The 20877-nt window shown below is 48.0% G+C and overlaps 2 protein-coding genes across 2 annotated transcripts in view; one reads left to right on the top strand and one right to left on the bottom strand.

Moving 5' to 3' along the window:
• The first annotated feature begins 147 nt into the window (after nucleotides 1-147).
• Nucleotides 148-5399, top strand: RHOC (ras homolog family member C). Its single transcript, XM_044672348.1, has 5 exons — nucleotides 148-230; nucleotides 3735-3892; nucleotides 4227-4347; nucleotides 4591-4721; nucleotides 4875-5399. Exons 2-5 carry the CDS (start codon nucleotides 3737-3739, stop codon nucleotides 5046-5048), a joined length of 582 nt encoding a protein of 193 aa, XP_044528283.1. The 5' UTR covers nucleotides 148-230; nucleotides 3735-3736; the 3' UTR covers nucleotides 5049-5399.
• Nucleotides 5400-5778: 379 nt separating this feature from the next.
• The window catches only part of MOV10 (Mov10 RISC complex RNA helicase), a 32807-nt gene continuing 17708 nt past the window's right edge, over nucleotides 5779-20877 (bottom strand). The window contains exons 8-22 of the mRNA XM_044672347.1: nucleotides 20006-20157; nucleotides 12547-12723; nucleotides 12181-12328; nucleotides 11575-11733; nucleotides 10894-10997; nucleotides 10498-10595; nucleotides 10262-10375; nucleotides 9463-9565; nucleotides 8233-8350; nucleotides 7273-7464; nucleotides 6983-7057; nucleotides 6717-6842; nucleotides 6523-6611; nucleotides 6106-6224; nucleotides 5779-6031 (exon numbers count right to left, since the gene is read on the bottom strand). Of these exons, the coding sequence (XP_044528282.1) occupies nucleotides 5952-6031; nucleotides 6106-6224; nucleotides 6523-6611; nucleotides 6717-6842; nucleotides 6983-7057; nucleotides 7273-7464; nucleotides 8233-8350; nucleotides 9463-9565; nucleotides 10262-10375; nucleotides 10498-10595; nucleotides 10894-10997; nucleotides 11575-11733; nucleotides 12181-12328; nucleotides 12547-12723; nucleotides 20006-20157 (1854 nt within the window). The 3' untranslated portion in view covers nucleotides 5779-5951. The remainder of the gene's footprint in view (nucleotides 6032-6105; nucleotides 6225-6522; nucleotides 6612-6716; nucleotides 6843-6982; nucleotides 7058-7272; nucleotides 7465-8232; nucleotides 8351-9462; nucleotides 9566-10261; nucleotides 10376-10497; nucleotides 10596-10893; nucleotides 10998-11574; nucleotides 11734-12180; nucleotides 12329-12546; nucleotides 12724-20005; nucleotides 20158-20877) is intronic.

Raw genomic sequence — 20877 nt, 5'->3', positions numbered from 1 at the left:
CGGGGACCCAGACTTGGGACTTAGGCTGGTGGACGCCAGCGCCGGGGAGAGGGGCGTGTCCCTCCCGGCCCCGGCCCAAGCTCAACCTCTTCCCCGTCCTTTCCCCGCCCCCCACCTCCCCGGCCCGCCCCCTCCCCGAGGCGGCGCTGAAGGAGGGCGAGGCGGCCCCCACCCCGGGTCAGTCAGTCTCTCCTCGCATAGCGACTGCGCAGCGCGAAGCGGAGCCCGAGGTACCCGGGAAAGGGGCTGGGGACCCGGCCAACTTGTCCTGGGGATGGGGGCGGGGGGCAGCCCGGTAGCTTCCCCCTCCTTCTCTGGCCTGTGCTCCTCGATGGCCAGGTAGAGAGCGAGGGAGCCTCGGCTTTGGCCCGGGGCCGATTCCCTCTCTGGCTGGGGGAAGGGTCCTGTTTGCCCTGCCCAGTGGATGCCGCTCCCCGAGGTGGGCTTCGCTGGGATGAGAGGCTGAGCCGGGGGAAAGAGGAAGCATCTCCTTCTCCTTCTCCCCTCTTTCCGGACCCCTGACTCTTTCCCCTCCCCCCCGCCCCGTCGGTTTCCCGAAGCCCTTCCTCCTCCTGGCTGAGCACTTGGGTGGCCCTAGGTTACGGGGAGCCAGAGCCCGGCGTCCTGGCTCTCGGATTGGAGAGCGGCCTGCGAACCCCTGCGTGGTGCTCATTTAGAGAGAACGGGGCAGCGGAGTGCAGTCCCCTTCCCTGAGGTGGGGGAGGGGAGGGGGAGTCTGGCTCCTGGCCAGGCTCGAGGTGGTCCTTTGGAGCTAGTGCTTCTGTGAGTGTGTGTGTGCGTGTGTGTATGTATTAGTTATGGGTGGATTTCTGCCTTAGGGAATCTTAATGCAATGCCCCCCCACCCCTAATGAAACACTAGAGAGGGACCGAGAGAGAACCTGATTCTAATTGTCATTTTAATCCTAATGTAACCCCACTCCTGATGAATATAAAAATGAGAGAATCCTAATTCTAATTAATAATAATTAAACCTAATCTGATGTAACCCCATCCTAAATGGAGTATAAAAATATGTGAGTGAGAGAGATCTGAATGTGTTGAAGAGGGTCGATTCTGTTTTAAGGAATCCTGATGCTATGCCCCTCCACCCCTCCTGGTCAGGCTTGGGGGTGGTGGGGTAAGAAAAGACCTAGCAGGCTTTCTCCTCCCTTCTGTCCCCACCCAAAACCTTCCCACCACCCCTGACCCTTTTTTGTCAAACCTCTCCCCCCCACCCCCAAGCACTTGATGAAACCTTTATAGTTTGCTGGTTTGTTGCCTACCCTCCAGAAAAGAAGAAAATGCTAAAGTTCAGTTAGAGGATAAGAATAATTTTCTCTCCCTTTCCAAATTAACATAAGCAAGAACCCCTCTGTCCTAGGACAAGGATGGAGGGAGAGAACTTTTGGCCCCACCTCCCCGATTTCCCCCCCACCCCTGTTCTTTCCGATATCCAAAGTCTCCAAATGGGTTTATAGTTGAGGACTATGTCTTGCTAAAACACAGAGATTTTCTTCTGCTAGGGTGGAACTGTGGAGTTCAGGGCAGGACATGTCACCCTGGAAACACAAGCACCTTCTTTGGAATAGGGTGTTGGTGAATCCAGGTGTGCCTTCTCACAGGCCAGGCAGAGAAGGCCCAGTCTCCAGCCCCTCCAACCAAAGGGGGGGCTCCAGTGACAAGAAAAATGGGGGGCAGAAAAAGAGTAGGTGGAAGCCTACTTAAGGCCTCAGGTGTAGAGTTAAGGGGGCAGCTGTTGTCCCTAGCCCTCAGAGCACCCTGGTCAGCCAATCCTAGGTCCCAGTCCTCCCTACTAGTGTGACAGGTTTTTTTTTCCACTTTACCTCCCTGAGCCTCAGTTTCCTCACCTGTAAATTGATGGGATTGAATTGGAACCAGAAGATGGAGAAAACTGATGCTTATCACAGCACCACTCCCCTCCTACTCAGCCACAGCTTAGATGACATCCACCATGTTCCTGCCTTTGGGCACAATTCCTCTTCACTATCTCAAAACACAGAAGCCCTGGCCATATTCTAACTGACTCTCCCCTCCAGTCTGCTCTGGAAACTGGGGTAAGGCAATGCAGTGACCCCTTGATGACTAGCAGTTGTTTTTCACTTGGTGGGGCTTTCCCCAAGGCTAGTGCTGCCCCTTGGTGGTGAGAGTAGTGGAGTGGGTCTCCAGGCCAGCTGATTTTTCCCGTGTTTGTTGAATTTTGAAGACAGTTTGTAGAGGAAATCCTGAGACTATAGCTGGAGGAAGGGTCATCAAGGTCCCTTTTTACCTTCTCCCCTTTTCATCCTAAAGGAATCCTTGTGGTGCTTGGTGGGTGTAGTCATGATTCTGCACTTATTAAGAGCTGAGTGGGATCTTAGAGAAACTTCAGCTCTCAACTTAAGACACCAAGAAACTAGAGCCCAGATGAAAAACTGTCAACAAATAGGAGAAATGGGATTTGAACCCAGGTCTTTTTTTTTGTTTTGTTTTGGCTTTTTTTTGGACCATCCTGCTTTCCACTACACCCCTTTTGCCACCTCCTTGTGGACCCTTATTGAATCAGATGCGTTTTCATCCTGACTTGTAGCTCCCTTCTTCCTCCCCTTCCCCCCTCCCCCATCCTACCTAAAACTTTCAAACAGGTTAACCCTAGTGCATGTTATTTCTATTCTGGTGGAAATCTCCTTTACTCTAATTATAGGTTTCTTAGAGAAAGGGAGGCTCTACACCCTGGCTGTCCAGAGTGGGACTTTGTTCGGTCAGTGGGACTGGCTAGATTTCCATCCCTTCCTTTCCCCCTCCCCTTTGCCTCCCCTTTCCCCCAGCACACCAGGTTCATCAGGTTTCCAGAGCTGCCCTCTTCCCCAAGGCAGAAAGAGATCTGGGGCTTAAGGTGGCTGGGTTGGCCCCTTTTCCCCAGGGAGAGAGGAGAGAGATTCTTCCTTCCTGGTAGAGGGGGAGGGACATGGGAAGGTGTGATGAGTTGTTTGGGACATGTGTGCTGGGGAAAGGAAGCTGACTCTCTTTGCCTGAGTCACTGGGAGGGGTGTTGGAGGGACTGGGCAGGGCCTGGGAGGGAGCCGAATTTGGTTGGGGGCCTTGGGAAGAGGAGCCAGAAAATGGCTGTTCCAGGGAGTAGCCCTGATCTGGAGAAGGCTATTCTCCTGTGAATTCTTTTCAGCCAGAGATGCTATGTGTGACTGCCCTACAGTGTGGCTATTGTCCCCCTCCTGGGGCTGAGTGACCTAGTGGAACTGCCAGCCCTTGGGGGAGGGGTGGGCAAGCTGCCCGGGCACCAGAGATGAGGGTATTGCCAGGACTGAGCCTCTTTTGTGTGCTTCCCTGCTGGGGGAGTAAGGGGGGAGAGGAAGATCTGTGCCTGTTGCTACTGTCCTCAGCCTGGGGGTTCCCTGGTTTTTCTACTCTTCCTTCCCAGAGCTACCACAGATCTTATCTCCCTGGGCCTCGGGGAAAGGCCAATTTCTGACCCCTGAAGCCCTGGGAGTGACCCTGGCTGGCAGGGCTGGCGGGGCTTACCTCCAGGCCCATTTTGGTATCTGAAACTGGGAGCTAAGCCACCCTTGTAGAACCATCCCAGCAGGGATCTGCCTCTGTGTACCTGTTTTTGTGGGTTCAAGGAAATGCTTTGGGCTCGATCTGATCTCGCCTTGCTAAGTTCATCCATCGGTCCCCACTGACCCCTGTCTCATCTCTCATCTTTCGCGGCTCCAGCCATGGCTGCGATTCGGAAGAAGCTGGTGATCGTGGGGGATGGTGCCTGTGGGAAAACCTGCCTCCTCATCGTCTTCAGCAAGGACCAGTTCCCCGAGGTCTACGTCCCCACCGTCTTTGAGAACTACATTGCTGACATCGAAGTGGATGGCAAGCAGGTGACTTGGGGAAGCGCCTCCTTCACAGAGCTCCGCCATTTTTTGTTTTGTTTTGGTTGCCCTCCTCAAGAGAAAACCCAGTGTGAGGACCCACCTCCCCAGCCATCCCGGATGTCCTTCATTCCCTCCCCTATTGGCGCTCTTCTGGGAGTGGGTACAAATGCCAAGTAGACCTGGAAGCAGAGACCATCCAGCAGCGTCCCTAAGGCTTCTCCTGAGGGAACCTCAGCCCGGTGGTAGGGGGTTAAGAGCTGATTAGTTTCCTGCCAGCTCCCAACCCATGTTCCTCTGGGGTGCCCAGGGCAAGGGCCACTGACTTGTGCCTGTCCTTAAGGTGGAGCTGGCCTTATGGGACACAGCCGGGCAGGAAGACTATGACCGACTCCGGCCGCTCTCTTACCCCGACACTGATGTCATCCTCATGTGCTTCTCCATTGACAGCCCAGACAGCCTTGGTGAGGCATGGGGGTGGGGTGGGCCATGGGAGATTCCCTGACAGCCCTGCCCAAGAACAAGGCCCCTGGAGGGCCTCCCCTTCGCGGTCTGGGGGTTTGGGGGGCCTCTGGGAGATTGGGGGGGCCTTGTGCCTTCCCCCCTCTGCTCAGCTCACAGACGGCACAAATCAACGTGCTGTTCGTAGCGGGTCAGGCCAGGTGCCTGTGCTGATGGGCCGGGCTGGGGGCGGGCGGTCTTTGCAGAGAACATCCCCGAGAAGTGGACGCCAGAAGTCAAGCACTTCTGCCCCAACGTGCCCATCATCCTGGTGGGCAACAAGAAGGACCTGAGGCAGGACGAGCACACGCGCAGGGAGCTGGCCAAGATGAAGCAGGTGGGGCTGGGCACTGCCATGGGGGGGGCACACAAGGTCTCCTCCTTGACCCTGTCCCAGCTAGAGGGAGGCCTCGCTCTGGGCCTGTTTCCTAGTAGGAGGCCACCCTGGGGAAGCCCCAGCTTCCCTCCTGACCTTCCACCCTTTCTCCAGGAGCCCGTGAGGTCAGAGGAGGGCCGGGACATGGCCAATCGGATCAGCGCCTTTGGCTACCTGGAGTGCTCTGCCAAGACCAAGGAGGGGGTGCGAGAAGTGTTTGAGATGGCCACACGCGCCGGCCTGCAGGTCCGAAAGAACAAGCGGCGCCGGGGCTGCCCTCTGCTCTGACAGCCGGACTCCGTGTGGCTAGTTCTTGGACCCTTCCTGCCCGAGGCTGCGTGTTCTGATCGTGCCCCCCTGCTCTGGATCCTCTGGGGGGCCCCTCCTGGGCGCTAGAGCTTAGATGGCCCCCCCTCCCCTGTGCCAGGACACGGGGAGGCTTCTGCACACGGAGCAGGGGAGGGGGGAGGGGAGGGGCGGGGGGCTTCTCCCACCCAGGGCTCACCCACCAGCATTTTTTATGTAACTAGCTCTGGGGCCTCCCAGGAAGGGGGGCTTCTCCCCCTCCCCACTTCAGGCCCAGCTGAGGGTTATTTCTCATTGATGAAGACACAATAAAAGTCTGTGGGGACTCTCCCATTTGCTCTGTGGCCTCCCCGTCCCCATCCCCCCTCAGCCCCCCACCCCAGGAGAGGCTGCTGAGGTTCAGGGTCGCCCCACGCACGCCCCTTTTCCCCAGGCTGGGCCCTCAATGAGGTCAGCCTTGGCCGAGGGCCCGAGAAGGCGGGATGGAGGGGAGGAGGGGAGTGGCCTCGGCTGGGCTAAAATTAGCCTCTGCGTGGGTGGCTTCCCGTCCACCTCCCACCTCCCACATCCCACTCAGCTTCCTCCTCAGCTCCAGGGCTGGGGGGGGACAGTCGGTGGCCCTCTGCCGGCCCCCTCCCGGGCCCGCCCCATCCTTCACCCCAGCCTGGCCCAGCAGGAAGCTGTCGGGGAGGCGGACTGTGAGGCCCAGAGGTCGTGGCTTAGAACACATTTTATTGTTTGCAGAGTCCTCTTCTGGTGCCCCTGCAGCCGGCACCTCCAGCAGGGAGGAGAGGGCGGCAATGGCGGCTTTGTAAACGTCCCCCTTCTCTCTCCCTGCTCTCCTGCCCCGATGGCTCTTCCAGGCTGGGCTAGGTGAGGGGCTCCTTAAAGCTCATTCCTCCAGGGGGGCTCCACTTGCTCCTGAAGGCCACTGGCCAGGGGGGCCCGGTGGTGAGGGGGAGGCTCTAGAAAGAGGAGGCAAGGCGGTGGGCGGGCAGGCTGGTCTGGGGGGGCGCCATGGGGGCTGGGGCTGCCTTACCTGAGGTAGGGGAGCCCAGGCTCAGGCTGCTCAGCTGCTGGGTCAGCATCTGCTCCGGTTCCAGGTCGGGGAAGGGGCACCCGGTGTAGCCCCCGTTTTCTTTACAGAACCTCAGAAACCTGGGGGAGGTGAGAGGGAGGGGAAATGGGCATCCATCCCTGGTCCTGGCATAGTGAAATGGAGCTCCTAGGTTAAGAGAGGGGGGTGTGTGTGTCTGTCTGTCTGTCTGTGTGTGCGTGCTGGGAGACACCCGCAGAGCTCCAGGCTCCCGTCCTCTGCCCGCTCTCCTCCCATGAGCCCCCTCCTGTCACCTTCCTCTCCCCCACCAGGCCTAGGGAATTCTGAGAGGCCCCAGCATGGAGGGGACCAGAGAGCCTGTGAGCTGCTCTCTCAAGTTAGGCACTCCATATCCCTCACGTGTTCCATTCAGGATCCTGGTAGAGAAGCAAAGGATTCCCCACGATAATAAGGAGCGCCTTGGCTCGGGTCACCGCCACATTGAATCTCTGCGACAAGGAAGGGAGAAGGAGGTTGGGGGTGCGGAGCAGGGCCGCACGCTCTCCCCACCCCCCCAAGAATTCAGCGCATCTCCGTTCCCCTCCCTGTCTGACCTTGGGGTTTCGGAGAAAGCCCAGATTAAAATCGGAATCCATCTGGACAAAACTCTGACTGCTGCGGACGGTGGACACAAGAAGAACACTCCGCTCTTGGCCTTGGAACTCTTCCACAGAGCCCACCTACCAGCGAAGGAAGGAGAGATTGGGGGGCGGCCCAATGGGAAGGCCCCACACTGTGTCAGAGAGGTTGAGGCGAGGGGCAGGGCAGAAATGGTAGGGAACCCCGGGGGCCTCCAGGAAGAGAGCGAGCAGAAAGGCACCTTCAAATCTTTGATGTTGTCCAGGCTCTTGAGATCTTTATCCAGCTTGGTTATACACTGGTAGATTTTCTCCACCTACAACGAGAAAAGCAGATGCTCGGGCTGAGAGGCTTAGAAGATTCCGTAAGATCCCTTCCAGCTCTAAGGTGGCGCCTTCTCCTTCTATTGGGCTCTTAGGAAGTCAACCACCACCATGGCAGAACCGCTCCTTGCTATGGGCACCTTTGGAGAAAATGGCGTCCTGAGGACGGGTCGTCCCGATTTCACCCTGCTGGGGTTCCAGGGCTCACCTGTTTCCTGTAGGGGGAGATAACTCCCACATTCTGGGGGCTCAGCCGGCCTTGGCCTTTCTTAGGGAGTGGGGTCAGAAGTTTCTTCAGGTAGAAAACGACTGTAGCTGCCTCCTCTGAGTTGAAGAAAGATGGGCTATTTCCTTCACGGTCATCCTTGCCCATCACACCATGAAAGATGATTGGGAAGCCCTGAGGGAAGGAGTATATGGAAGAGTGGTCAGCCCCAACTGGTCCTCCTTCTCTCCCTGTCCCTGGGGCCAAACACAAGAACACATTAAGAAGAGGCCATCCCACCCGCCCCCCTCCTCCAAGCTGTCTGAACGGGGCAGGAAAGACCCTCACACTAGTCAGGGCTAAAGAGGTGCTCCAAGGCCCCACACACTTTTTATTTGATTCCCTTCCAGCCACCCCTTTCTGGGGAAGAGTGGTAAACGCTACAGAAAGTCTTGATAGGCCTGTGCAGCCTCCTAAAACTGGGATGGGGAGAAATTCCTTCCCTCCACTTTTATAAGTGTAAAAAAAAAGCTTAGCTTCCTTCTTAGAAAGGAATCAATACTGCATATTGGTTCCAAGGCAGAACGGTAAGGGTTAGGCAATCTAAGTCAAGTGACTTGCCCAAGGTCACATAGCTAAGAAGTATCTGAGGCCAGATTGGAATCCAGGACCTGCTGTCTCCAGACCTGGCTCTCTATCCACTGAGCCACCCAGCTGCCCCTCTAAGTGTCTTGATGTCAGGAAGACCCAAGTTCAAGGCCTGCCATAGATCCAATAAAGGTCCCTGGAAATGTCCAACCAGATAACTTGCTCAGGCTAACTTGGAAAGAAGGTGCAGATCTGAATTGGTAAGGACAAGTTTACTCCCCAGGAGATTCCAAGGCCCTCCTCTCCCCCAGGATAACAAAGGCTCCCTCCTCACTCCCACCCAAAGACAGCAGATGTGCCCTGCCCCCCCCCAACCTTGTGAGGGAGCTCCTCCCAGTGACAGTATCGTTCGCTGTCCATCGGATCTGCGTGGGCCAGGAGTTCCCCCTCATAGTACCGGTTGTTAGGGACGAATAAGATGTGAGGGTGAGACCTGGAGGGGGATTGGGGAGGGGTAGATCAGACACGGGGTCAGACTCTTAATGAACTCCTAAATGCACAGGTCTGATCACAGCACCCCAAATCCCTGCTCAAAAACCCTCTGTGGCTCCCAACAGCCCATCTCCTAGAAAACAAGCTTCAGCACCGAGCCTTTAAAGCCTTGTGCAGTCTGGCTCCACCCTCCTTTTTTCCCTTGGCTTTAATGTAAAGCAGTACCTCCTGTTTTGGCATGCATACTATGTATGGGTTCCAGGGCAGAAGAGGGTTAGGGCTAGGCCATGAGTGACCTGCCCAGCTAGGAAGTGCCTGAGGCCAGATGAGAAGCCAGAACCTTCCATCTCTAGGTCCCTCTCTCCATCCACCCAGCAACCTAGCCACCCCTCTACCGTCCCCTTTCAGCCTCAGCACCAGCCATGCCTTGGCCAGCCTTCCTTTGTCAGGTCTGTTCCTGGGCCTAGAACACACTCCTCCCTCGCCTTCACTCTGGAAGGCTCGACTCAGTCGCCATTCATGGCTTCCGTGACGTCCCCTAAAAGCAAGCTCTCCACTGGCCATCACACGCCAGCTCACGTTCACTTAGCAGTGACCATGACCTAGTGCGCCATTAGACCATAAGGGTAGGGATGCTTGTTTTCCATTTTTACAGCCTATCCCAGATGCCCCACACGGCCTGTGGGATGGTCACATCAAATCCATTCCCCTGGCCATCCTCCCTCCCTCCCCTCCTGACACTGTTCACTAGCCCAGGGCAGGGGGACCTTCCAGAGCAGTTCCCATGTCTGGGCCAGGAGGATGGATGTTTGGAATGGAAAAAATACTAGCTGGGCTAGAGAGCAGCCGGGAGGCGGGCATTCTCGACCTCCTCCATAAGCGAGTGGCCCAACCTCATTACTGGGTCTCTTTCTCCATTTGTTACATGGAGAAGACGGTGGCTGCTCTCAAATCTCACCAAGCTGTGGAGGACCAAAGGAGCTCCTGCTTGGGATTTGTAAGTGCAAGAACGTCACAATGTGGAAGGAGAGTTAGCCAAGAGGAAGAGGCTGGGGGGGAAGGAGGGGACTTGGGGAGGACGAGAAGAGAGGGGGAGCATCTGGGAGGGGATACCTGTAATTGCGCAATAACTTGGTGACCAGGCGGGGATTATAGCCCTCGGGGCCCTTCTGGTACAGAGGGTTGTGATTCAGGAGCCGCTCCAGCAGAGAAACACCTGGGTGGGGGTCAGTTAGGAACACTGTTGAGCCACACTGGGATAAGGAACAAGTCACTCCTACGTTGTTGGGGCGAAGGGAGGGGCGTGAACTTTCTTTTTTTTTTTTAAGCCCTTACCTTTTAGAATGAATAGTGTGTATTGGTTCCAAGGCAGAAGAGCGGTAAGGGCTAGGCAATGGGGGTGGCTAAGTGACTTGTCCAGGGTCACCCAGCTAGGAAGTGTCTGAGGCCAGACTAGAATTCAGGAACTCCTATCTCTAAACCTGGCTCTCCATCCACTGAGCCACCCAGCTGCCCCCTTGAGAAATCTTAAAGATCCCTTTGCCAGAGGGTCTGTCCTGCGCCTCCAGACAAGGTCATAAATCATCGGTTGAAGGAACAGGGAATGCTTAGCCTGGAGAAGAGCCTTGGAGGGACACGATAACCATCTTCAGGAGCCTGAGGAACCGTCGTCATGTGGAAAAGGGTCTTGAGCGATTCCTGTGGTTCTCAGAGGTAGAGCGAGTCCTTCCCTACATCCCCCACACACAGGCCCTTCCAAATAAAGGTCGGAGGACCCTCTAAGGGATTCCCCGGAGTCTCTTCACTCACGAGATGATAGCAGGACAGCCCGAGGGCCACGTGGATACCTACAGAATCTGCGGTGGGCAAGCCAACGTCGACACCTAGGATTCCTCGAACCCCTCACACTTACCCAGCCCATGTTTCTGGGCAAGGGAAGAACGTAGCACAGGACCCAACTGCTGCGGATCTCCAGCCAGGACGAGTTGTCCACCCGGATCAATGGAGTCTCTGACATCCAGTAACCCTGGAAAGGACGGAGGAGTTAGGAAAAGACAGAGGAAAACCTGGGAGGTTTTCAGAAGGAAGGCTAAGCAGAGGGAGGGCTCAGCCAAGGCTCTGTCTCCCACCCACAGCCCCTCACCTCACCTGCCACGGCCACAAGGCCCTCTGGTTCCACGGCATGGCCAGCCTCATCGATGAACACGTGAGTGAAGTGACCGGGAGGGAACTCGGCAGAGACCAGCCTGGGGGTATCAGGTGGGTCAGGCTTCAGTCAAAGGCAACCCCCCAAAATGCACCCACACAGACACACACAGGGACAGACAGACACTGACACACATCCATAGATACACACACAGACACACAAAGAGACATAGATACACACAGACAGGCACACATAAATACAGACACACAGACAAAGAAACATAGATACACCCAGACAGACAGGCACACATAAATACAGACACATAGACAAAGAAACATAGATACACCCAGACAGACAGGCACACATAAAATACACACAGACACACACACACGCCGCACCTGGCTGCAGTGATCAGGGTGGTGATGAGGACACGGTATGTCTGCAGCTTCTTCTTGGCAGGATAGACGTAAATCCCCTTCTGTGGGTCCCAGTTACAGCAGGGCTGGGGGTTGGAGGACCAGGCAGGACAAGCTTAGTGTTAGGCTGTCTGTCCTCCCCGCCGCCATCCCAATTCCTATTTCCTTGCTCCTCTAAAGTCAAATTCTCAAATCCAGCCTCTGCCTTCTTTCTGTTTGGCTCTAAGACTGACTTTCCGGGTGACTCCACAAGAAGACATTTAATCTTTCTGGGCCTCTATGGCCTCTAGCCACAAAATAAAGGAGTTAGACTAGAGTCGGCCCATATTCTTAGTTCTAAATCTCCTAAAACTTCTGTCCAGGGGGCAGCTGGGTGGCTCAGTGGATGGAGAGCCAAGCCTAGAGATGGGAGGTCCTAGGTTCAAATCTGACCTCAGACCCTTCCTAGCGGGGTGACCCTGGGCAAGTGACTAAATCTGGATTGCCCAGCCCCTACTGCTTTTGCCTTGGAACCAATACATAGTAGTAATTCTAAGATGGATGGTAAGGGTGATGCAAAAAAACAAAAAAGCCTTCTGTCTCCCTCACTCTCCTCCCAGGGTTCTCAGACCTTTTCGTGACACACAAACACCAGCACACCACCACCCTTGTCCCTCCGGTCACCTTGATATCCTCAGGAACAAAGTGGATGTCCCTACTGGGGGCCAGGAGGCGGTAGATGGAACTGGGCAGATGGGTTCGGAGATTCTTACATAGCAGGTCAGCTGCTGAGTTGGATGGGGCACAGGCCAGGACATGGGCATTTGGCAGGAGCTTCACCACCTGGGGGTACGGTCATCTTAAAAACTCCCCTTCCCCAGACCACCACCCTCCCCCTCCCCAGCGGGAAGAAGAGGGAGAACACAAATCCAGTATTTTGTTTTTTAATTTTTCCACATTTAAACTCCCCAAAAGTACATTTGTCCTATAATCTTTGGGGGAATTAAGATTTGGTGAGCCTTTTTTTTTCTTTGGAGGGAAAGCAGATCTGTTTTGAAGGGACAGGAACATCAATGACTAGAGGAATCCTGGGAATGGGCCCAGGGCAGGGTCCCTGTGGCCTGCCTGCTTGGTACCCTTCCCATTAGAACCCCTTCTATAGCTACTTCAAAGGCATACACTTCAGGGACCTGTTGGGGGTGCCAAAGTCTTGGGAAACATGGCGGGTGTTAAATGGAAAGTTTTCTTTAGGTAGAAAGTCTCAAGAGATTGTTTCTGCTGGACCCAGACCTGCTTAATCGTCTCCACCAAGGTGACAGTCTTTCCAGTCCCCGGAGGCCCAAAGATGATGTAGGGACAGGGACGCGAAGTGCCCAGAACAATGTGCCTCACAGCTTGCATCTGTTCAGGGTTGGACTCTAGACTCCGATCATACAACCTTGGGGAAAGGCGAGACAAGAATGGCAGGTGTGTGGGCTCAATCTCCCTCCTTGGATGCCAAACAGCAATGACGCTAGAAAACCCTGCACCTGATCCTCCCCTTCCTCATCTTCCCATCTGCTTCTCCTAATCCAAGCCCTTTCCCCATCTCTATCTCCCACCACTCAACATGCCCAGGATCCCTCCATCTGCTTCCCCCACAAACAGTTTGCTCACGAAAGCTGCAAATTGGGAGGCAGAAGAGGGGCGGCACGGGGATAAGAAGGAAACAGCAGCGGCTCGAGCGCATTCTGCCTGGCCAATCCCAGAGCCCGATGCTGGACCCGAAGGGGCTGCCTGTTGAAGGTGAAGGTCACCTTGAAGGTCATCCCATTCACAAAACGGTTCAGGAGTCTGGAGAAACATAGAAGGGACGGAGGAACACACACATATGTATATAGTGTATATGTGGCATAAATATTGTATATATCATATATATTATAAATGTTGTATATATTATATTATAAATGTATTATTGTGTGTATATATTACATCTGTATATATAGTACATATGTTGAATATATATTGTATGCATATATGGTATATATTATATAAATATATAGAATTTATGTTGTAAAGTGTGTATGTACAGTAAATATATATTATGTATATCATATTATTATATACCGTGTATATATGCTGTATATGTTGTAGTGTCTGTATATAGTATATATTATAGAAATATATATCATGTATATAGTATATGTTGTATATATCATAAATATATTGTGTAGTTTATATATAGTATATATAGATTATGCATATATGGTATAAATATTATATATCATATATATGGTGTTATAGGTAAATTATAGAGTAGGTATGGATTTAAGTAGGATAGAATGCTAACAGCTAAAAAGTAAGCCCTGCACTCAGTGCATGGACATTCCATGAATGAAATGAAGCCAGAGGTTTGAAAAGGAGAGTTTCTTGGCTAAGCTGGGAGGAGGGTGTATCTGTGGTCTAGCTTGCTAAGATCTAAGAAGCTGTGAAGTTTGGGGTTTACAGAAGAGTGGAGAGAAGAGACCATCAATCAACACAGCCTAGGTAGAGATAAGGTTCAGATCTACAGCTGGTGGACAGCTGATAGATAACCTATACTCCCTGGTGCTTCCTTTGGACTTTACTGGCTGTGCAAGGATTTGATCCTGGTTCCTGTTATCATCTTGGAGCAACTTGTACCTGGGCAGGGAGAATCCCAATACTTCAGCCCTCTCCAATATAGTTAAGAGCTGTCTGTAGAATAGTAGTGTAAAGCCAGCTGACCTCTTACATTCTTTTTTTTTAAATTATTTTTTTAATTATTTTTTTTAAACCCTTGTTCTTCGGTGTATTGTCTCATAGGTGGAAGAGTGGTAAGGGTGGGCAATGGGGGTCAAGTGACTTGCCCAGGGTCACACAGCTGGGAAGTGGCTGAGGCCGGGTTTGAACCCAGGACCTCCTGTCTCTAGGCCTGACTCTCACTCCACTGAGCTACCCAGCTGCCCCCTGACCTCTTACATTCTTAAGCAGTTGGGCTGTTTCCCTTAGTGTAAAAACCCTTCACCCACTTTCCCAATTTACTAACAATAAAACCAGTTTTATTATAATTCCTGTGTCACCTCTGAGCCATCAAGGACCCACACTATTGGAGTTACTTTAACATCACTGGTTTCTTTGCAGTTAGGCGGTCAGTTTAACTGTCAAACTGTCATTTCCCATTCCCCACATCCCTGTGTGGTGATTCAGTGTTATCTTGTCAGTCCTTTCCCTTGGGAGGTGTAGGAGTGTCCCCAGTTTGTGTTATTCCCTGGCTGCCAGCCCAATCTGTCCCTTCTCCCTATTTACTTTTTTCAATAGTAAATATATTGTGTATATAGTGTTTATATATAATATATATTATAGAAATATAATCATGTGTATATGGTATATATCATATAATTATAATGTACATATAGTATATGTGTTATATATAATATGTTGTGTAGTATTTGTATATAGTATATATTGTGGAAATATTATGTATTGTTTATATATAGTATATATGTTGTGTATATATAGTAAATGTATTGTGTATATAGATATAAATATTATATATCATGTATATATAGTATATATAGTAAATATATTGTGTACATAATTTATGTAGTATATATTGTAGAAATACGTATCATGTATATATATTGTATAATCATATATTGTATATATAGTATATATGTTGTATATATTATAAATATATTAGGTATAATGTTTATATACAGTATATATTATAGAAATATATTGTTTATATAGTATATGTTGTATATATAGTAAATATATATAGATATGTCTATAAGTTATACATATATTGTATAGAGTATTTGTATATAGTATATATTATAGTTATATACATCATGTATATATAGTATATAGTGTGTATGTAACATATCTGTTGTATATATTATAAATACATTATGTAGTGTTTATATATAATATATATAGCATATATGTTCTAATATAGTAAATGTAGCATACATATAAATTGTGTCTATTGTTATAGATAAAATTAATATAGATGAATATATTAAAAAATATTAAGGGTATATAATAATCCATATTGATAATTAAGAAAACCACATGCCTACTAAGATCTAATTCAAATGTCCCGCCATGCTTACCCTCTGGCTGCTTCCTAGGGAAAGAGAGCATGTCCCAATCACATCCCTAGTCTCATACCTCTCTCTACATAATCACACTTCCTGCCCACCTGTATTACACAAGAGGAATTATGGGAAATGTAGTTTTCAAGTCCCCTAAACATCCACAGGAAGTTTATATCATGGATCTCAATATCAGCTCAAGGAACCCCAAATTTTCCAATATCACATTCCCCCCTGAGAGCGGAGAGACTGGTCTCCTCAAACGCTCTTGTAAACATAACTTTTAAATTATAGAAATTTGGGGATAAAAGAAAAGAGGACAAAAACAATGAACCAATGATTGCTGCCTCCCATTTTATAGACAGGCTCATTGAGGTAGGCTACATATATATGGATTTTGATTTGACCAGGGAATGGGATATTAGACAAGTACGTAGACAATTCATTGAGAATCCTTGCAAAGTAGTCAAAGGCTATTTTAAAACTAACTGCCCAAACTAGGAATCTATGAATCTTGAGGAATTGAGGAAAGTAGCATCTTATGTTTTTAAGGGCCATGCACAAAGACAAGAGGAAGACAGTGACTCAGTGAATGTTTTAAGTATAGATAATAAAATGCTAAGAGAAAAACTGAAAAATAAAGGAGAGACCATAGCCCCTCTCCAAGAATCTAACTATCGATCCATTATCTGCCACTTCTGTGAGAAGGGCCACACAATGATGAACTGTAGGGATCTGTTAAGAGTAATCAGAAATAATACCCAGTTGAAAGATAACTGTGGAAATAACGACAGGAAGAATAATAATGATGATGATTCCAAGAATCACCCTCAATTATTTTTAAGTTGTAGGAGCACTTAATATTTGGATACTTTCAATACGTTTAGGAGTAATAGAATGGGCACCAGCAGTTAAAATGAACCCTAAATATTCTACTTTGGGGAGATACCACTGAACCTTTCCTTTTGAGATCTTGTGGCCTCTTTTATGTAATTCTAAAAGATGTTTACTATCTTCTTGACATGTCGTAGCATATCATCTACATATTTAATTAACTTGCTGTTTTTAAATGTTATATTATCTGTCTTGGCTCAAAATCCGTGCAAAAAGGCGTGGACTTTCGACATACCCTTGGGGCAAACGCGTCCATGTCCACTAAGAATTTTTCTAGGTAAAAACAAATATATGTCTGGAATCCTCATGAATAGGAATCAAGAAAAAGGCTGAACACAGGTCCACTACCATAAAGTAAGTGGCTGAACTGGGAATAGAGAAAATAATTGTGTTTGGATTTGAAACCACGGGATGTCTCTTTATGACATGATTGTTTACAGCCCTTAAATCTTGAACAAATCGATATTGGGCTTTTCCATATGGTCCTATTTTTGGCTTTTTAACAGGTAAAATAGGTGTATTATATGGAGCAACTTAGCCTTCATGGGAAGGACCGTTCCACATATTATTAACCATTCCAACAGCTATAAAAATTGGAGAAAAGGACTCTTGGATTCATTGCTCACAAGTAAAGAGAGCATCTTCTATTGAAACTGATTGACTATTTCCTGTTACATGCAATGGAGATAACAGTTCATAGACAAATGGATGCTGTTTTTTGGAATCACATTGTATTTTTTTCCCTGAATTTATTTTTAATTTTCTTATTGCTTTTCCTTTTATATTTTTAATAGAATAATTGATTTTTTTCCTTTTTCTCATTTCTTATACTTAAAGTACATATAATCACTATTAATCTTTTTTTTGCAGTAATATAAGTTTAATATATATATTTGCTATAATATTAATGCTTACAAGGCTTTAGACTTTGAGAACCTGCCATGTAATATTAAATGTTATGGGACTGTGATTAATGTTTCTGTCTGATTCCAGGAGAAGGGAACACAAGAGCCACTAAACAGTGCTAAGAAGGCTTACCAGGTCATGGAAACCAACCGACCAATCCCAACGAGATTGGTGAGAAAACTGCACAGTGCCAAGGAGTACAAGGTCAAAAAAAGACCATACAAATACAGGTGGGATTGAGGAACTCCCATGCCAATACTAAGGACTTGAACTTAGTGTAAGACTCAAAGTTGCGAAGCTTAATATATGTTAAGACGTAGGACTCTTCGAACTACACTGCCAGTCTGGTACCAAAGGTTGGCCATCATCCTGGCTCACCCATATCCCTGAGAGTGAAGGTAAATCAGACCAGGGAATGACAGACACTTCCCTTGCACATAAATCTGGTCCTCTTTTCTTTCTTATAGAATGGTAACTTCCTATAGTCTTGGCTGCCAATGGGTAAGTGCAATATTACTGCATTTTGTCCTACAGACTTGTAGGATGGAAATTATATATTTTTGTTTATTCAGAAATTTTATATACATAGATTTTGATATTTTGATTTTAAATTTTTTCTTTCTCCCAAAGTTTCATTTTTCTTCTATTTGCTTTTTTTTCTTTTTTCTTTTAAATTGACTCATACTCCCCCATAACTCAACCATGTATCCTGAGCTGATCTGGGTGTTTCTTTTTTAAACACCCTCTTCACGGGGGGATTGTATTTTTATAAAATCCAAGATTTAATTTTTTGTTCAAGAAAAATTTTCAGGGAAAGAAGCTTGTTGACTCCTTAATCCAGAGAATAAACTGTTTGCAAAAAGATGTCTGAAGAATCTACATTGAATTAAAAGATCCAGAATGAACTTTGGGGTACAATTGACTGAACTGATGGGGGTTGAACAGTTACTTTGAATGTACATTTTTATACCAATAGGGGACTGCCCCCAATTGAGTTTTGTCAATTCGCCTAGCAAAACACTGGTTTTGCTTTCTCTCTCTTCCATTCCCCTCTTATCTCTAACTATTGTAGTTAGAAGACTTTTGTGGGTACAAGATGATTATGTAAAGTGATCACTTGGGGTGACTAGGCACCCAAGAATTATCAAGGGGGATTGTGTAAATGGAATTAGCTCACCCTCATTCATTTGTGTAGACTCCAGCCACCAGAAATAATGTCACCCCACCCAACTTAGAATTAAGTGGGGAGGAGGAGGTCTGTGACCCACACGTGATAGTAAGTGAAAAATCAAAAACAAGGGACTGCCCTTTGGGCAGTCCAAAACAGTGTAGAGGCTGCCATTTGTCCACTTGAAATTGGAGGTGAATGTAGGAAGTGATGAAAGATGCTATCTTTTAAATATGATGGTAACTTCCTGTGGGTAGTTGGCGCTTTGAACTTGGTGTTGAGACCTTAGACAGCTTCCCTTTGAATTGTCACATGGGTAAATTAGGCTGGCTGACTCTCTCTCTCTCTCTCTCTCTCTCTCTCTCTCTCTCTCTCTCTCTCTCTCTTCCCTTGGCGTTTCTGGAGGCTCTAGCCTCAAGGAGGCCTCTCTTCTTAGAGGAGGCCTTGTGGCTAGAAGCCTTTTTAATTAACCTCTGTGCTCCTCTGCTGGGGCCTCTAAGTTCCTACCTGGTTCAGGCCTTTGGTCCAGGCCAGAGTTTTTCTCTCTCTCAATTTCCCCACCTTCAACCTTCCTAATTGTAAATAAATTGTAAATTTACCACCATAAAAGTCATCCTGACTTGGGTCTATTTTATTTTGAAATAGAGTTAATCAATTTCTATATTATAATATTTCTATATTATATAGTATATATCATGTAAATAGTATATATCATGTAAATATTATATATTTTATATATAACATATAGAATATATAGTAAATATATTGTGTATATATAGTATAAATATAGATTGTATATGGTAAATATATTCCATATATTCTATATTGTGTACATATAGCATATATGTATATGTAGTATAAATATGGTGGGTGGGTGGTGTTATATTGAATCTCTGGGACTTGAAGTTCACTTTTGATTGACAGATAAGTCAGTTGGATAGAATGTTCCCAGAGAGGCATGCGGGACTTGGGAGAGAGCAGTTGAGAACCCTGAGAGAGGTTCTGGGGTCTTTTTCCTGTCCTGAGGTTAGAGATCAGTGTGGATCCTGGTCTTTGGAGATAGAGTAGCAAACACTACCCTGCAAGCTCCTCCTGTGTTTCCTGTACTGTTATCAATCTGTACTTGACCACCATCTCTGTGTCTACTGCCCCTAGATATTAGGAGTTTCATCATCTTAGCTATCTAGGCTTCCCAGGGCCCGGGAAGGATCTGGGAAGTGGGCAGGAGAAGAAGAAGAAGAGGGTGGAAAGGGGGGATATATCTCAACTGTTAAGGCTTAAGATCTACTGAAGAAGAAGCTGAAGATTTCCCAGCAGTTTGCCTACTCTGGTTTAGCCCTGGCCAGGCTGGACCAGAGAAAAGCTATCATCTTGATTCCTTCATTTGCCTGCAGTTAGAGATTCATTAGTAGCAATTTAAAGTAGAGTCTCCTAATACCTCAATCCTTTACCATTATCCTTCTTACCAAATATATTTAAAGTTTAAAGTACCTTCCTGAATTGGTTTCCAAAGCTTATTTTGGGAAGGGAGACACGCAGTCAAATTATCAACGTTATCCCAGCTGAAGAGCCCAATTTAATAATATCAATTAACCCAGGTGGGTCCTGAAGAGATAAATCACTTTGACCTAAAGGATCCTGCCTGGGCAACTGTTATAAAGGAGAAGTACCATCCTATCCTCTCTGTACATCATCTTCATATACATCAAAAGATAGTAGTGACCTCCATTTATATAACAGTGGTTGTATATGTATATGTATATGTATATGTATATGTATATGTATATTGTAATACGCCCTTCCCAGGCTTCCTAGGACTTTTTTATTCCTCCCACAACTCCATGGAGAGAAGTTCAGATTGAACATGTCTCTCCCAAAAGTGGGGCTTTTAGACTCCTCTTTTTCCAAGACCTTTGCTACAACACCAGCTTCCTCCTCACCCCATCTTCACTTCATCCACTTCCCTAAACTCACTTCTCCCAGAACCAAGATGAAAAGAATCCCACCTCCCATTCCCACCATTCATTCCAGGTTTCTCTTCCCATCTTACCCTGGGGCAAAGCTCAGCTTGACCCTATCCAACTCTACCCGATGTACAAAGCCCCTGTAAGTGACGGCATCCTGGCCCTGATCTGAGGTTGGGATGGCAAATAGGTGGTCCCCTCGAAGCACAGAGGGACGGTTCTCAGCAACTCCAGGAACCTGGAGAGAAAAAAGAATGACCATGAGAACCCACTAAAAGGGGAGCCAGAAGGAACACACACCAGATTACCATTACGTAGGTGTCTCAGTAGATAGAGAACCAGGAGGTTCTGGAGACAGGGGTTTCTGAGTTCAAATCTGGCTTCAGACACTTCCTAGCTGTGTGACCCTTGGAAAGTCAATTAACCCCAACTGACTAGCCCTTAGCACTTTTCTGCCTTGGAACCAATATTTAGTATCAAATCTAAGACAGGTATCTAAGACAAGGTAATAGTTAAAAAAAAAGAAGAGAAAAGAAAAGAAAATGGTGATGAGAGGATAAGCAATGCCAGTAAACTGACCCTCTTCTACTTCCTATCTACGTCCATGCGTAGCCTAAGGTTGGGGTATAGAAACCAAGACAAGACTAGTTTCAGCCACACAGTTAAGGAGCCAGAATTTTGTAACCACTTTCCTGCTTTTACTCTCCAAGAACCTTTTTATTTTCTTAAACCCTTTATTTTTAACCTTTTTAACGCTTTATTTAACCCCTTTTTAAACCCTTTATTTTTTTAACCCTTTTTTTAAAAAAAAGCCCTTTTTCTTTTAAAACTCTTCCATCTTTGAATCGATACTAAGTATTAGTTTTTAAACCCTTTAAACCCTCCAAACCCCTTTTTTTAAAACCCTTCCATGTCGGAATCAATATTAAGTATTGTTCTAAGGCAGAAAGGTAAGGTG

Source organism: Gracilinanus agilis, chromosome 4 (genome assembly GCF_016433145.1).
Source record: "Gracilinanus agilis isolate LMUSP501 chromosome 4, AgileGrace, whole genome shotgun sequence".
Classification (NCBI taxonomy): Eukaryota; Metazoa; Chordata; class Mammalia; order Didelphimorphia; family Didelphidae; genus Gracilinanus; species Gracilinanus agilis.
The sequence above is the reverse complement of the archived record's forward strand: the minus strand, read 5'-3'. Positions and strand labels throughout refer to the sequence as shown.